Source organism: Sinocyclocheilus anshuiensis, unplaced genomic scaffold (assembly GCF_001515605.1).
Source record: "Sinocyclocheilus anshuiensis isolate Anshui unplaced genomic scaffold, SAMN03320099.WGS_v1.1 scaffold870, whole genome shotgun sequence".
Classification (NCBI taxonomy): domain Eukaryota; kingdom Metazoa; phylum Chordata; class Actinopteri; order Cypriniformes; family Cyprinidae; genus Sinocyclocheilus; species Sinocyclocheilus anshuiensis.
Window position 1 is genome coordinate 2788389 of NW_015540842.1, and position 17197 is coordinate 2805585.

The 17197-nt window shown below is 37.4% G+C and overlaps 1 protein-coding gene across 1 annotated transcript in view; it reads right to left on the bottom strand.

Moving 5' to 3' along the window:
- The window catches only part of LOC107687530 (myosin-IIIa-like), a 76516-nt gene that overhangs the window by 53608 nt on the left and 5711 nt on the right, over positions 1–17197 (bottom strand). Inside the window, exons 4-5 of the mRNA XM_016484904.1 lie at positions 7485–7589; positions 7285–7395 (exon numbers count right to left, since the gene is read on the bottom strand). Coding sequence (XP_016340390.1) covers positions 7285–7395; positions 7485–7589 — 216 coding nt within the window. The remainder of the gene's footprint in view (positions 1–7284; positions 7396–7484; positions 7590–17197) is intronic.

Here is a 17197-nt window from a genome sequence, read left to right on the forward strand (position 1 = left end):
GAGAGAAGTTTGCCCTGGGACCACACAAGGATCTGGTACGCTAGTTTGTACAAACGGCGTGAACGCAGACCTCCCTGGTGGTTGATATCAGAGACCACTGCTGTGTTGTCGGTGCGCACCAACACATGACGATCTCTCAGGTCCACTGATGTGCCACATGAGATGGTGACTGCTTCACAGACCACAGGCAGGGTGGCCACTCATGACCGCACCCCAACCGGTGAAAGACGCATCCGTCGCTAGCGTTACGCGGCGACATGGAGCTCCCAGCACCGGGCCCTGAGACAAGAACCAAGGTTTCCTCCACATGTCCAAGGAACGTAGGCATCGCCGCGTGACCTTGATCATGCGAAGCGGGTTTCCCCTCGGGGAGAACCCCTTGGTCTTGAGCCACCACTGTAGGGGTCTCATGTACAGCAGGTCAAAAGGTATCATGTTGCACGCAGCTGCCATCAGACCCAGCAGTTTCTGAAACTGCTTGACAGTGAGTGACCGGCCTTTTCTGACTCTTGCTACTGCAGTGAGGATCGACTCGATCCGAGCAGGGGACAATCGTGCCTGCATCATGGTCGAATCCCACACCATGCCCAGATAAGTGGTCCTCTGTAATGGAGAAAACACACTTTTCTTGGCGTTTACTCTTAACCCCAACTTTCCCATATGGGCGAGAACGACATCTCGATGTTGAACCACCGTCTGCTCTGATTGAGCTAGAATCAACCAATCGTCAATATAATTTAGTATGCGGATGCCCTGTAGTCGCAGTGGAGCTAGAGCAGCATCCACACACTTCATGAAAGTGCGGGGTGAGAGTGCTAGGCCGAAAGGAAGAACTTGATATTGGTAAGCTCCGCCCCTGAAAGCAAACCTCAGGAACTTCCTGTGAGTGGGAAGGATGGCGACATGGAAGTAAGCATCTTTTAGATCTATCGTGAAAAACCAGTCCTCGGACCTGATCTGAGACACGACCTGCTTGATAGTGAGCATCTTGAACTTCAGCCGCATGACTGAGCGGTTTAACTGACGCAGATCTAAAATGGGATGCAACCCTCCATCCTTTTTTGGAACGATGAAGTACCGGCTGTAGAACCCGGACTATCTGTCGTGAGGAGGGACCACCTTGATGGCCTCCTTCCTCAAGAGGGTGTTTACTTCCTGTTCCAAAATCAGAGCCTGCTCGGGGCCCACCAATGGGGGAAAGACCCCGTTGAATGGCGGCGGCGGCGCGCCGAACTGAATGCGATAGCCTTCAGGACCCAATGATAGCAGGACCCAATGAGACACATTTGGCAGTAGTTTCCATGCTGCTAAATAGTCTACTAAGGGAACCAGTCTCTCGAGACTGGTCTCTGATGTACTTGGAGTTGCTAGCTCGGTGCCGTGAAGTGGAGGACCGGCAGGAGACGATCGAACTAACTGCTCTAGAGACCCCTGAGGGGGTGGCGAGCATCTCAGCTCTGCTACGTTTCCGGGCAGAATACACTGAGATGTGTGCTCGCTGGAGACTGCTGCGCCCTGGAACTCTGGCAGGGTTAGCAGATTGATCTCCTGAGGGCTCTGAGGAGAGATGGACACCGTGTAATGCGTGTAACTCTTCCCCAGTAGGGGCCGCCCTCAGCGGTCCTGGGCCATGATAGTCAGGACCGCTTTGTCGAGGGCTTCCTCGACTGAAGCACGACCCTCAGATCGGGCCTCACCTTAGAAGCCCCCGGCTAAGAGCACCGCCGACCTCGGTCCCGTTGCGGGGGAGTACGAGAGGCGACACTCAACTTTTGAACCTCCCTGTATGAGGAGCTGGTGCACGGCCAAGTTATGCTTTAACTTCTTCACCTCCATCTAGCTCTTTAAGCAAGTCGGCTTGGTATGCCTGCAACACAGTCATTGTGTGCAGACACGCACCAGCCTGACCTGCTGCCTTCTACCCCTTGCCCACCAGCGCTGAAGTGGTTCGCAGCGGCTTGGAGGGCAAGACGGAGCCTTTAGAGACGATGCCGTGTCGGGAGACAGATAGCTCGCGAGCGTCTGTTCTACCCGGGGCATCGATTTATAACCGCGTTCACCCAACCCCGCCACATTGCCATAATAATCAGAGGCAGGGATAAATAAGCGGCTCCCTCGAGAGCCGACTCTGCGTGCTTCGCTCCCAAGCAGACCACGCACAGACTGTGTGAGAGAGCACTCACGGCACCGGAGCACCTACCTGGACCTTTCTCACTATCACCCACCACCCCAATAAATCCACCCTCCGGGGTATTGATTGAGACTACTTGTCGTGTGATTCTTCACCCCGTTGCACTGGTGGAGAATGCGGGCAAATCCGTGAAGAATCACCGACAAGCGATCTTCTTCACCTCACCTTTTGTTCCTTGTTTTTTGTCTCCGGGTTCTGTCACAGGCGAGTTAAATATGTATATGTAGATGTATATCTGTTAAAAGTTTATTTTGTCAACCTTTAGAGATACACTAATATATGGCCTCAACTAAAAGCTACAAATGTAAGATTTTTCATGAAACCTTTAAAGCCTTAAAGACCTTTCAGAAACATGTCTTTGTGTCATGCTCTAATGCCACATTACCATTTTGCATTTATCCGGCTGCATTAACACTAATCAGCCACTCTGCATGTGCTGCTTATGTAAATGCTTCATGTTAAATTTTGCAGATTTGAAAACCATATATTTTGAGCACTGGGGTGTTTATGAGAATGTTTAGTCTGTGATGAAACAATGAGAAGTCCAAGACATTTGTATACTCAAACACTACAGAGAGAGAGAGAGAGAGAGAGAGAGAGAGAGAGAGAGAGTGAGAGAGGCTTTATAGAGGAATTACCACCGTTTTGCCACGTTTCTCTATTAACAGTAAAGCTGTGGCTTTAATTCCTTTAGGAGAGAGAGACAGAGAAACTTGTACTTGTACATTGTGTGACAGTTGTATGACATCACTGACTCGGGCCCCCTCTCCCTCACCGGGCACTTGGAATCGTCCTAACCTTAACCCCCTGTTACGGCGCCCCTGCTTCAAACCTCAATGAATAAATAAATAATAAACTTTTTCTTAACACATTTAAGTACACTTTTAAAAGGTGCATTTTGTAAATATGTCAATATACATTTTAAGTCATTATATTTTAGTGTTTGTCACCCTTCAAAGTACACTAAAGTAACTGTAGTGTGTTTGATATTAGATTTTTATGTAAATTAATAGAGCCCGACCGATATGGGTTTTTGGGGCTGATGTCGATACAGATATTAGGGAGTAAATAAAATCCAATATAGATATTTTGGCTGATATTCTTTAAGTGTATATTATAGTACAGTACCAGTCAAAAAAAGTTTTTCCACACTTTCCATTCCTGTCCAAACTTTTGACTGGTACTTTATATAGAAAACAGTATATACATAAACAGAAAATATATACATAAACAATTTTTTTTTGTTGCAATGATCACTCAATTGTGGTGATCAAACACTTATAATGACGTGACAAAGATATGCAATGGAGGCAGGGTATTTAACAATAAACTTTATTATCCAAAATGAGTCTGACATCAGTGCACTAAACAGTAAACTTCACCACTTATTATAAATAACTATAAACACAAATAGAACAAAATGTATATAACTTGAATTAAGAACATGAGGATTCATATTTAAATAGTCTTTTTGCAGTTTAATATTCACAGACACTAGTCTATATCGCGATTTGATTTAAGTGTATTGACCTGTTTTTATTTATTCATCAAAAATACGACAAATTCCGTGAAATTCCGCAAACAATGTACAAACAAAGTAACAAACAATGGAGTAACTAAGTAAAGTGATTACACCATTTGAAAGCATTTCATGTGCGTTATAGGTTTTGTAAAAAATGTCATATCTGTGGTATATTCGCCGATGCCGATATATCTGCGACATTCTCATAACGGCCGATAAAATCGGCAAAACGATATATCGGTCGGCCTCTATAAATCAATCTAAACTGCAACTACATCATTAAAAATTTGTAATTTGACATTAATTTTAAAGATAATATATTTTAAATGTAATAAATCACAACTACATCATAACAAGTGTGTAATTACAAATATATTTAAGTACATGACATGCCTGTAAAAACTTTCAATTGTACCCCACTCTCTCATGTACACAAATACGACAGTTAGCGGAAGCTAGAGATTACGGTTTATAAAGTTTTATAAATGGATATTTTTACAAAAACTCATCAATTCCCTTCAGGAGGCCTTTATTAACCCGCCGGAGCCATGGGGAGTACTTTTTATGATGGATGGATGCACTTTATTGGACTTCTATTGGACTATTGAATCTCAACAGTCATTCATTGCCATCATAAAGCTTGGAAGAGCCATGACATTATTTTAATATAACTCCACTTATATTTGTCTAAAAGAAGAAAGTCATACACACCTAGGATGGCTCGAGAGTGAGTAAATCATAGGGTAATTTTCATTTTTGGGTTAAATATTAGTTTATATTAGTTTAGCATAAATTCTTGTCTTTGACAGTACACTTTAACCATATTTCAAAGACAATAGAATTAATTATGAAATTAGATATTAAGATGAATATTTAAGTGGGTCAAAAACACTTAGCTAAATATTCCTTTGATAATACATATTCATTGATTTGCAATTAACATGCAATTACATGTCTGAAAACATTACATTTAACTTGCACTTGCTTTTAAATTATATTTCCATAATATTAACTATTTTTAAGAGCATGCCTAAGTGTACTTCTTTTTCACAAAAGCTTATACCTGGAATACTCTTTTAACAACCACTAACATGATTTTGTTGCTATTACGTTATCAAGACCAAGAGCATGTTAACAAAGCAATTTAGTGCATAAAGTACACCAACTGAGCACATAGCCTGAACCCTTCAAAGCAGGCCATAGTGATGCTCTGCAATTCTATTGGTCACATTTCTGTGATGTCACTGAAGAGCTCAGTCAATGTCCTTGACAAACTCTGACAGAAAGCTCTTTCTGCTGACAGCAACTTTGCTACAGCAGTTTTGAGTTTCTGGCATGACTCGTCACTCTATCACGCTCCCTCTTGTCTCTCTTTCTCTCTCCACAGCACTCACTCCACCTCTCCTGTCTCTCCATATACCCATCCCCCTTCCCCTCCCTAAAAAGAGGAGGATGTCCCGTTATCTCCCGCGTTGCTCGGATGCAGTAGACTAATTACGGGCTTTATGTGCCTCTGCTCTGGGGCTGATACCCCTATGGGGGGGGAGCAACTATCTCCTCTCTGGGGCTAAATGCGGCCTAGAGAATAACATAAGAGGAGATTACATTTAGAGTGGACTTTAGGCTGGAAATTAATAGTGAAGGGGGTGAAGGGAACGTGTGGAGCATAGCAAACATTAGTCTGTGCCACATCACAAAAGCCTAGGATTGGCTGTTTTATTGCCAGGAAAAGCATTTACTGTCTTTCTAAAGGTTTATAAACTCTCGTATATGGCTGTTCTGGACGAAGCTCTTAAAATACTCCACTTATTGCCTCATTGAAAAGGTTTTTCACACATCACATGTTTTTCATAAGTAATATAAAGAGGCATTCAGGAATGGTCTGCTTCAATGTTGTATTTGTGCTTGGGAATCAAGAGCTGGTTATATTTGGAACTAGTATCATTTTTGAGAAATTACAGATTAACTGTTTGATTTTTTATGACATTTGTTTCAATGAATGATTCTGGGACATCTGCAGTTTTTCACAGATGAGGACAGATTTATTAACTAATAAATTAAGAGAGACAGTGTTATATTGTGAATACAGTGAAACATAAATGTTGTTAGGCGCATTGCACAGCAGAGTGTACATAAAATCACACTGCCTTGAATGCCTTAGAAAAGCTGATATTTATTATGATTATTATTATTTTTATATGGAACAAAAGCAAAAAGCATCACAAAGGCATAAAGAGTCAATGGTTACTAAATTTTGATTTTTAGATAAATTTAGATTTTTTTTTTTTTGTATGTTGTATACATATACACTGGAGAAACTAAATCCCAAGTATAGTACAATAAAGATGGTAAAGTTTCAGATCCAGTAAATATTAATAGTTCATTTTATTCAGTTGATTGTTTGTGCATGCTAGAATTGTGCAATACCTTTTTTTTTTTTTTTTTTTAATAATTTCTAGGGGTTAGCAGTATGACCAAATTATGTGTTCATGAAGTATGTGTGTATTACAGAAACTTTTTTTTTTTTGTTTGTTTTTTGATGAATGATGAATTTGGTTTAACATGCATATGTAATACTTGAGTTACATTATAACATGGATAATGACTCTAACTTCAGATTGGATGAACCATATTCACCATATTCAAATCCACAGTAAAATATTTGTTATACGCCAGTGTTACTTTAGTATTATTTAAGTAATACTTTAGTATATTTGTAGTATATTTTGAATTCACTTTTACTTTTGTACTTTCAGTTTTTGTTTTAATTTGTAAGTTGTATTTTTATGTTCATATATGTATATGTATATATATATATGCTAAAAATGATTTTAACAGTTTTAGTTAACAATGACAATACTGTTATACGCTATATATAACCTATAAATTATATAGAAACTGTAAACAACCAAACATTGTATTTTCACATTATGTCATGCTTCTTCACATTCTCTTATGTAAATATGTACAGTTCTGCCCACTGTTTGCCACACAAATATATTTACTGTACGGTATTGGTACAGCAAAATTGCTACCACTACACATTTCTACCTTCACTCAGTATATACCTAGACAGGCAGCTTAAAGTGGTGAATATAAACATTGTCCATTCTTCCTTAAATTACTCAAAGATCTGCTAATGCAACTGATAAGGAAACAGAATCATTAAGGTGAACTGGAATCAATAAATCCTTTATGACTGCATCTCATCATGCAGCTCTGTTTTAACATACTCTATTTCAGAGAGCTTCATTTGGTTAAGAAAAGCTAGAAGCAAATCATTAGTAACTGAATGCAGACAATATCCTCTGTCCCAATGTCATGATGACAGATAGGGGCTTTAATGCAAGTGTGTTAGACATCCATCATCATCCGTACATGTAAATGCACTGCTCTTGATGAGAAGAAATAAGTGCTATTCAATTAGCACTGAAACGCTCACATGTAATGGCTTTGACCCGTGTATAAAACACTGTTTTCAAGCTGCCGGGCTCTCACTCGCACACAAGCACACACTCAATCATTCAGGTTTTCTCTTTCACAGCCAGCAGTCCCTTCCCAATAAAAGAACAACTTCCTCACCGAAGTCAACCAGCTTGATTCCTCCTTCTGTGGTGAGCAGGATGTTGTTGCCCTTGACATCTCGATGGATGGTTTTATTGATGTGTAAATGCTGGAGACCCTTTAGAGACAAGAGCACATGTTACAGAAAGGATACATTTGTGTTCATATTTTAAAATATAGAGGATCAAGGTTGATTTTGGATTTTACCATGAGAGATTCATGTAGGATGTAGGCTATGATGGGTTCCTCCATGCGGTCTCCTCTTTTCAGCATACCTTTAGCCAGATCTGTGACAGACCCTCCATTACACAACTGCAAACAAATACATGAAATACATTCAAATACAACATTCATACAAAAAAAATTAATAAATGCAAACATATAGAGTGCAACTTGTTACATATGGTAATACAACCCTTTACTGTGATAAACATAAAAATAAATAAATTAGTTAAAAACACACTTTATCCAAACATATAGAGAGCAACCTGTTATATATGGTAACAAAACCTATAGATATATATGGTAATACAACCTGTTTCTTGTAAAATAATAATATTAAAAATAAATACATAAATAAGAAAAAAAATATATAAATAAATACATGAATTAATTAAAAACAATTAACCAGTTATATATGGTAATAAACCCTGATTCCGCAAAAAAATAAAAAAATAAATAAAAATAAATAAAATAAAATAAAATAAAGACATATTTATGCAAACAGAGAGTCACCTATTATATGTGACCCTGGAGCACAAACCCAGTCTTAATATCAGAATATCAGAAGATATTTTGTACATTTCTTACCGTCAATATATCAAATCGTAATTTTTGATTAGTAACATGCATTGCTAAGGACTTCATTTGGATAACTTTAAAGGCTTTTTTCTCAGTATTTTTATTTTTTTTTTGCACCCTCAGATTCCAGATTTTCAAATAGTTGTATCTCGGCCAAATATTGTCCTATCCTAAAAAAAAAATCATGCATCAATGTAAAGCTTATTTAGTCAGCTATCATATGATGTATAAATCTCAGTTTCCAAAAATTGACCCTTATGACTGGTTTTGTGGTCCAGGGTCACATATATGGTAATATGTGCGGTTTCTAGAAAACAAACAAACAAAACGTTTCTGGTAAAAGAAAGAAAAAAACATTTTATGCAGACATATAGAGATTAAGTTCTTATATATAATAATACAATCTGTTTCTAATAAAATAATAATAATAATAATAAACATGAATTAAAACCGTCATATGGTAATACAAGCTGTTTCTAGTAAAAAAAAAAAAAAAAAAAAAAAAAAATTACAAATATTTTTATGCAAATATATAAAGAGAAACCAGCTATATATGGTAATAAATCATGTTTGTGTTAAGTAAATCAATCAATCAATCAATCAATCAAAAAATACAAAATAAAAATAAAAAGGTGAAACAAACATTTTAAAGAGCACTTGCTTTTAAAAGGCCTCACTTTTCTAATTTCTAATTTTTCATGACACATTCAACACTACAGTACAACTATTTTTCCCTTTCATTATGTAGACCAAGCAGGTCAAATGATACGTTCCTCATCAAAATCCTGAAATTTACAGAGGAATATTTACAAAGATTGCAGCTGCACAGAGATATTTTAAATAGTGCAGGGAAGCATGTTTAAAATGCAATTTTCCATTGCATTACAAAATCTAACACACGGTTTTTATAGCAACAGAATCCTTTAAAACTATCTAAGGGTTGATGATGTGGTTATGATCAATGCTAAATGCTTGCCTTCAGTCAGAGGACACAGAGGTGAAAATGGTTCTTTTTTTCTAAGGCAAGCCATCTTGAAATTACATAAAATTGTCTAGCATGTTGCCAAGGCAACAACAATACCCTCTTATTTAGAGCCATTTAAATCGACCAAAGGCAAACACGGCTGTCTTCAGCCCGCTGCTATTGTAATGGGACACAATGTTTGTATGAATGCTTTGACAGTCTCTTATTCACAATATCGCAAAATCTATTCTCTTCTATTTTGCTGAAAGAAATAGAAATACAGAGAAAGAGATGTGCACTTTGTAGTTTAAGAAAAAAAAAAAAAAAGTCTAACCAATAAAGAAAAAACAGCAAATTGCCTCTAACATTACCAATGCAACCAATTACAAATCCTTTGAAAACAATCTGCTTGATCCGGCCTTTCAGCAGAACACTGAACACTTCAAAGAGAACATCAATGACTCACATCACTTTATGTCCCGAGAGACCATTTACATTTTCAAATACATTTACTTCTATTTCCAAGACTCATCCCAAGGGGTTCGGATGGGTGGGTGGATAGACTTGATTTCCCTGATTATGCATAAAGCTCAAACATCTGCAGAACTGAAAATATGTAAAGCTGAATTGTGTCATTTCTGTGTCACTATAGCGGCACCAAACGGAACTGCAGCAATAACTGCATTTCTGCATTTTCTGAAATGTGAGAGGGTGTTGGCAAGGAGTTGCAATGGTGGTTTTAGCTGTTTTAGCACATTGCTATTTGAGTGCTAGGGTGTTATGCACTGATTGCAGGTGGGAAGTCAAATATGATATACAGTATATGATATTCGATTTCTGTTTTATATTGTCTGCCAGGGGAAAAATTCAAATTTTTGTAACAGCACTCCACTGAGCCTTTTTGAGGTATCATTTATGTCTGTAGCACAAACCTGTGGGTATTTAAATCTCAAAATGTAGCACTTGGTGGCCATTCACACAAAATACATTTTTGTGTAAAACACAAAGTGCAGAGAAGTGGAACAGAAAGAAATGCAAGATCTAGAGATGCATATTTTGTTTTTTAAAAAGTACTTCAGTCATGACAACTCTCGGAGGGATTGGCATGGTAATGTACATGACAATGTTAATGTATTTGGTCTTGGTGGAATAGATCTGCTACGCTGCTGCTGCTGCGGTAGAGCAAGTACAGAGACTTGCTACTGCCAATACATCCACAACATGCTGCTGTGCGCATGTAAGAAATATTGCTGCTGCAAATATAACATACATGAAATAACCCCCATATAGCATACATGAATCACCTCGTAGCAGATCTATACAGGTGGAGCTGGGGAAGGTGGAGGGTTTCCCCAAACATCAAGAGTTTCATGCCAGAACTCTGTATTTCTTTGAACTTGAGCACCATGTTTTTAGAACGCTGTGTCAAGCACAAGAAGATGTGAGATACAAGTGCAGTGGTCAAACACGTCTGTCTAGTGCATGTTTACATAAAAAAATAACTTAAAATCAGTGCATTGAAACACAAAAATGTGGTCTGTGTGAATGGACCCTTTTTGTTTGTCAAAAACAAAGACTAACAGCTCAATTGCAACTGTGATTGTTCAATAAATTCAATAATATTACTTACATTTTAGACACATTATTGGGAGGTACTTTATCTCTTTTTGCTTTGTCAATGAAAATATTTAAAAAACAAACTCACTGCAGACCGGTTTTCATGTGTCGGAGGCTCAAAGCAATTCTCAGTAGTGAAGTTACAGCCCAGAATGAATCAGTGTTTTTGAACAAGTTGGCTGAATGATTCAATGACTCATTCAAAGAGACATCTGTCGTCACCTACTGGTGTAGTGATGAAACCATCAGAATCAGTCATTAAAACCACTAAATGCACTTACTGACAACACTGCGTGACCAACTTGAGGCCATCGCGAAATCTGCATGGGGAAATATTTTGCGCACAGTTCCAGAATACCCGGATTTCTATTGAAATGACTGGATTTTGATTATAAAAAACCAAAGAGCAATGGTAAATGCTCTGCATATTTGCTTAAAATGAACTCACCCTCAGGCCATGCAAGATGTAGATGAGTTTATTTCTTAATCAAAACAATATTTTTTAGAAGATTTTGAGAAAGCAAGTCACTTGCTCACCAATGGATTCTCGGCATTGAATGGATGCCGTCAAAATGAGGTACAGCCTGCATGTTTGTAAAAAACAAATCTATCATTAAGGCAATTAAACTCCAAACTGTAGCTTCTGGCCAAAATATGAACCCATAATTCATAACAATGCTTCCTCCAGTGAAAAAGTCCCTCCCCTGTTGTCCAGTAATCCACAGACATATTTGTTTAGGACAGTTTTGCTTGCAAACGTGCTTGATTTGTGCATTTTTCTATCCTGATTCAGACAACTTTTTCGCTGGAGAAAGCAATATTATGGATAGAGGACTCGTGTTTTAGCTGGAAGCATCTGTTAAAAATATTTGAATTATTATTTTTTTCCTTACAAATATGCAACTTTTCGCTTCACAGGACATTAATTGATAGACTGGAGTCATGTGGATTACTTGTAGATTATTGTGATGTTTTTTAGAAGCTGTTTGGACTCTCATTCTGACGGCACCCATTCACTGCAGAAGATCCATTACTGAGCAATTGCTATAATGCTAAATTTCTTCAAATCTGTTCTGATGAAGAAACAAACTCATCTTGGATGGCCTAATTTTTGGGTTAGCTATACCTTTGACAAAGCTCTTTCTCACTCTCTACAATACATTAAGAAACACTACAAAATGTTGTTTACCTCATTATGTTTCCTGTCTTTTTTCTTTTATAACCCCTCTTCAAAAGGGCAACACAGCTTTCAATTTAACTTGTTCTGGACGTCCAAGTTTGGTAAGTGGTGGGCTGAAAGGGTCATTTGTCATTGGGTTGAACAAGAAAGGTGAAACGTAGACACTTGAACAAAAAAAAAAAGTATGTTGATGGGTGTGAAATGGAGTATTCCCACACCTCCGGACCCATTTTGAAATCTCATTATTACTGTGCCAGAGGGGCCTTTGGCATTGTAGCACACCTTCCTGTTTCAATACTGTTTACCAAAGTTAATTGAGTTAACTGCAGGGAGCTGCCCATTTCATTTATAGCTACAGTACATGCTTCAGAGTCAAGCACAGAGGCGGCAGCAAACATGTTGTTCATTTGAGTTGCTGATGCAGTGACTGAAGGTAATTTGTAATCAGGTTGTTTAATAAAACGAACCTTAGTCAATATGGATTCAAAAATGGACCCTACACTCCTAAAAATGAAGGTGCCAATAGAAGGTTTTTACAGTTATATAGCATTAGGAACATTTTAATAATCTAATGAGCCTTTTTTTTTCAGCTACAAGGAACCTTTAGTGCAATGGAAAAGTTTAACGGATGTTAAAGATACTAATAAAGAACCCATATTTTTGTTTTTGCACTCCTGGTCTTATTTGTACTGCTTTTACCTCACAATAAATGCCATTGTATCACACGTATAACACAATCATTCACAATTGCAGAAGAAAACAATTATGCCAGCACTAAAATCACAGACATAAACATGTCCGGTTCTTGACAGCTATAGAAGGGTGGGCTGGCAGATATCCTGGGTGGGCATTTTTAGTCATCATATCATCATATAGTCTAGAAGATATTTATACTGTAGATATTGCTATATTAACTATATTATATGTACACTGAAAAAAAGCTTTCATGGGCAGCCTAGAATATCATGCACTTTCACAGCAAAATATTTTTTTTTCTTTATTGAATAGTAAAAAAAAAAAAGCCCTCTTTGTTCTCTTTCTCTGGATCATTGTTTCAACACTGGTGATTCTTTTCAACTAACTTATTTATTTATACCAAACAAGGCCGTAATCATGTCTATAACATTGGGGGGGACCAATTATTTTATTTTGAGGAAAATATAAAGACCTGACCTCTATGGTAATGGTACTTATTTAAAGAAACTAAATAAATAAAGGATAAATTAAAAGAATCAATTAATAATAAATTAAAACAAGAAAAAAGAACAGTAAAAGAACAAGAATACGGATTTTTGTAAAGTAATCAATCTGAACTGCAAATAATATTTTTATTTTTAAATATGCACCCATTCAATTTCAGTTGTTTTGTTGAAAACGCAAAACAGAAAAATGCTATTGTCAATCAATTATGAATTAGGCTACATGAATCACGTAAATGACAGACCCACTTTCTATTCAAAACTGCGGAATTTGACATAAAAAGTCGAATAGTTTGCATCACCGAAACGTTTCTTATCGAGCCGACTGTTGCTATAGTAACGAATGCAACTTTCATTGCACAAGCTCTTTAATTTCAGTTTTCATTCTTATATTCAGCATTAACAGCAAGCCAAAATGGGTAAGCTTTCAACTGAACTGCATTTTAGACGCTTATATTATGCTCTTGCCCCGTCCATGCAATGAATGCACATTATTGAATGAGCGGGTTTTTAAAAATTTTTAACATTTTTAACATTAAAATTGCTCAGGTAATTTCAGTGGTAGGCTATGATACATATTCATGTAGCCTATTAAACCCCCCATAACTCACAAACTCCCCGTAATAGCGCGCAAATATCCATGCTCGTTTTCGCTCGTTGTCATGCCTCTGCTTTTCTGAACAGACTGAAGCCGCGTGAATTCAGCGTGCCTTGCATTCAGTAAATAAAAGAAAAATGCTGCAATTTTCTGGTGTTATTGTTGGGGCAGTCTCCAGCTATATCTTAAACTTCTCAAAATACAGTCAGCTTCAGATTGGTTTTAATTACTGCATAAAAAATATAACGCAATCTTTATCTAATTCTGATTGGGTGTCAAGATAGTCATTTAGGTGGGCTCAGCCCACCCCTGCCCATGTCTGGAGCTGGCCCTGGACATGAATCATCCAAAGTTAGTTTGAATCTCAGTTCCTACTGTTAAATTTGTAGAGTGCTTCAGTGTGTCTGAGTGCCATGAAGACTAAAGAGCAAAGCTGACCTCATTACGTCATGACAACATCAACCTGAGATCACCTGCCATCATTAAATTTCACACTGACACCGACAGATAGAGAGATTGAGACATGTATCTGACAGCGAGCAACTTGAATGTTTTACTAAACACTTCCTTCAGGTACTGCAACATTAACATCCAGGTTCAGGTCTATTCAGTAAAGTCATCAAAAGTGCCACACTTTTGTTCTTGCTTTACCAACAGAGACAACGAGAAAATCAGTGTCTGCATGGATACAGAAGCAGAAAAGTTCTGAAGAAATAGCGGTGAGAAAACAGCAGTTAAGAAAGCATCTGATCATAGCAATTCAGCAGTCAAGTCAAGTCACGTTTAATTATATAGAACTTTATACAATACGTTTCTTTGCAATATTAAACACAAAAACATGAAAAAGTGTCAGTGTTACTTTCAATTAAATTTACAACTTGAATTTGTACTATAAAGCAGGTCTCCTGTGTGTACATGTTTTTACTCGCGTCTAACCTAGATATTTATGGAGTATATAAAGTCTTGGAACTTCAGGAGTGCATGAGTTAAATTGACTATTTTTATGGCCATTTTGGAGCTAAATAGCCCCCATTCACTTCCATCGTATGGAAATATGAGGATGAACATTCTGCTAAAGAATCTCATGCTGTGCTTCACAGAAGAATGAAATTAATGTTGGTTTGAAATGATGTGATAAAATCATTAATTCTGTACCTTTTAAATGAAACTTTTTCGTTTAATTTCTTCCTGATATTGTTCTATTTTTAGACCGCATCACTCTGGATTACCTCAGGCTGCTGAGGACATGTTATTAATGTCATCTACTGACGTGTCATCAACATAATTCCTCACGTACAGATGAAAAGACTCAAGACTAATTCTGCCATCTTTCCTCAGCTCCCACTGCCAGCATGGCTGATGCCTTTCAAAGTCTTAACAATTAGGCTTAAAAAAAAGAAGAAGTAGAAGAAGCTTTGACTTGCAGGTATACACTCTTAGGGCCAGATATAGGCCTACTAAACAGGGCAAATTAGCTCCAAAACAGTGCCGATTGGCGTGGAAATTTCTGCAGGCGATTTACTGACAACGCTCAAATTAAAGAACACAGACGCAACATCTCATTTCCATAATGACCAACGCAATCTACTAAGCGCATCTTAAATTAGCGTAAGAATATATGTTCGGATTTGGATAATCTGTTCTTCTGGCATTCCAAATAAATTAATGTGTGGAAAAAATCCTCTCGATTCTACCAAGCGCTCTCTGTTCTCTGTGGTGCCTCCTCCTAGCAACATCAAATGCTTTTTTTTGGGCGTTAAATAATGGCGCAAATACTAGTAATTTGACGAGTGCAAATGTTAGTAAATAGTGTTGCGGGATTCATTTTAATACTCCCCTCCCATAAATTTTACTTCTGAAAGGGAAACTCCAACAAATGCATATTCATTAAGGTCAGATGCAAAAATAACTGTGTCCACGCCTTTTCAGCGCTAATTCTTCACTGTCTTTAGTAAATTCTGACAGTACTATTTTAACGCAAAAGACGGTTTGCACTGGCGCAAGCTGTTAGTAAATCTGGCCCATAAAGGGATGGTTCACCAAAAAATGAAAATTCTGTCATTATTTACATTATTCTGTCATTGTAATTTCCATAAAAGCATTCATCAATGCACACATAAGTTATGGCAAACCAAAACTCAAGCACACTTGCTTGACGTCTGAGAACCAATGAGGTTCATTCTTGTGTGTTACGTAGCACGTTTGAGATTCTGTAAAACCAATGAGATTTGTTCTTGCGCATCAAGCAAGTACGGTTGAGCTTGATAAATGCAAATATGTGAATAAAAGCCTACATTAAATATGTTCATCATATAAAGTGATTAGAGTCTCTTCAGGAAATTTCGACTAAACCACTAAATTATTTTTATGATCTCTTTATGAACTTTTTGAAGTGTCAAAATTAGTTGCGTAGACTCTCAATGGAGAGACAGAAATCACTCAGATTTCATTAAAAGTATCTTCATTTGTGTTCTGAAGATGAATAAAAGTCTAACAGGTTTGGAATGACATGAGGGTGAGTAAATTATAACAGAATTGTCATTTTTGGGTGAACTATCCCTTTAAGCCCTCATTTACTAGTTACGTGGAATAACATACCTGGAGCTTCTGACTTTGAATATTTAATTTGAGCTGAATGTTTTGTTAAGTGCAGCAGACGATCAAATCACTAGCTTTCTTTGAGCTGTGTGTGTGTGGCCCTCGCACCTTTATAAAAAAACACCACTTTTGTTCAAGCGACCTTATCATTTGCACTCCAATAATGAGCTAGGTGTCCGCTTTCCCACAACGTTTAATGAAAAAGCCCTGACAAACAATGGCATTTTAAAGCTCATTGTGAATTAATGATGGGCACAAGCTAGACACATCAGACATGGTTCGGAAAGGGCTTTGTTTCAAAGGGTGCGCCAAAGAACCCCGTCATTCAATACAGGAAACAAGGCCAAAAACCACAGCCATCACTTTGACCATATTAAAGGGAATGAGTGAAATTAAACAGCAGGGAAATGCACTATTTGATCTGTTGTTTTAACCACAATGTGTTAAGTTGTATATAATTACATATAAAGACATTGACAATAACAGTTTGAAACAATGTGTTGCTATAAAACTGATCTATAGCAACTACATTAGAGTTGTTCCAAGAGTCAATGTTGCTTGAATGTCACAGAAATCTCCTTGTTTGGCAAGTACTTTATTAAATATATTGGAGGTACCCAAGCAATATCTATTGTATAGAGACTAGAATATCAGAGTAATTTTAAGCAACCCCAAATGCCAATGTCAACACTCAGAAAATTGCATAACACATGGCAACCACCCACAACACCTTAGCATTGTGGCAGAGAGTAAAGAAAATGTATGATTGTGTGCATCTGGATGAGGCATACTAATAGACGTGCTGTCCTAACAAGCATCATTGAGATGGATAGTGGATAGTACCTGTGAAATAATAACTACTTCATAAAAATGGGATGCAAAAGAAACTTTATCCTTTGACTTCACAAATACATAAAATCAGGTATAACAGATTTGTTAAAGTGAGTTGCTTTAACTTACAAT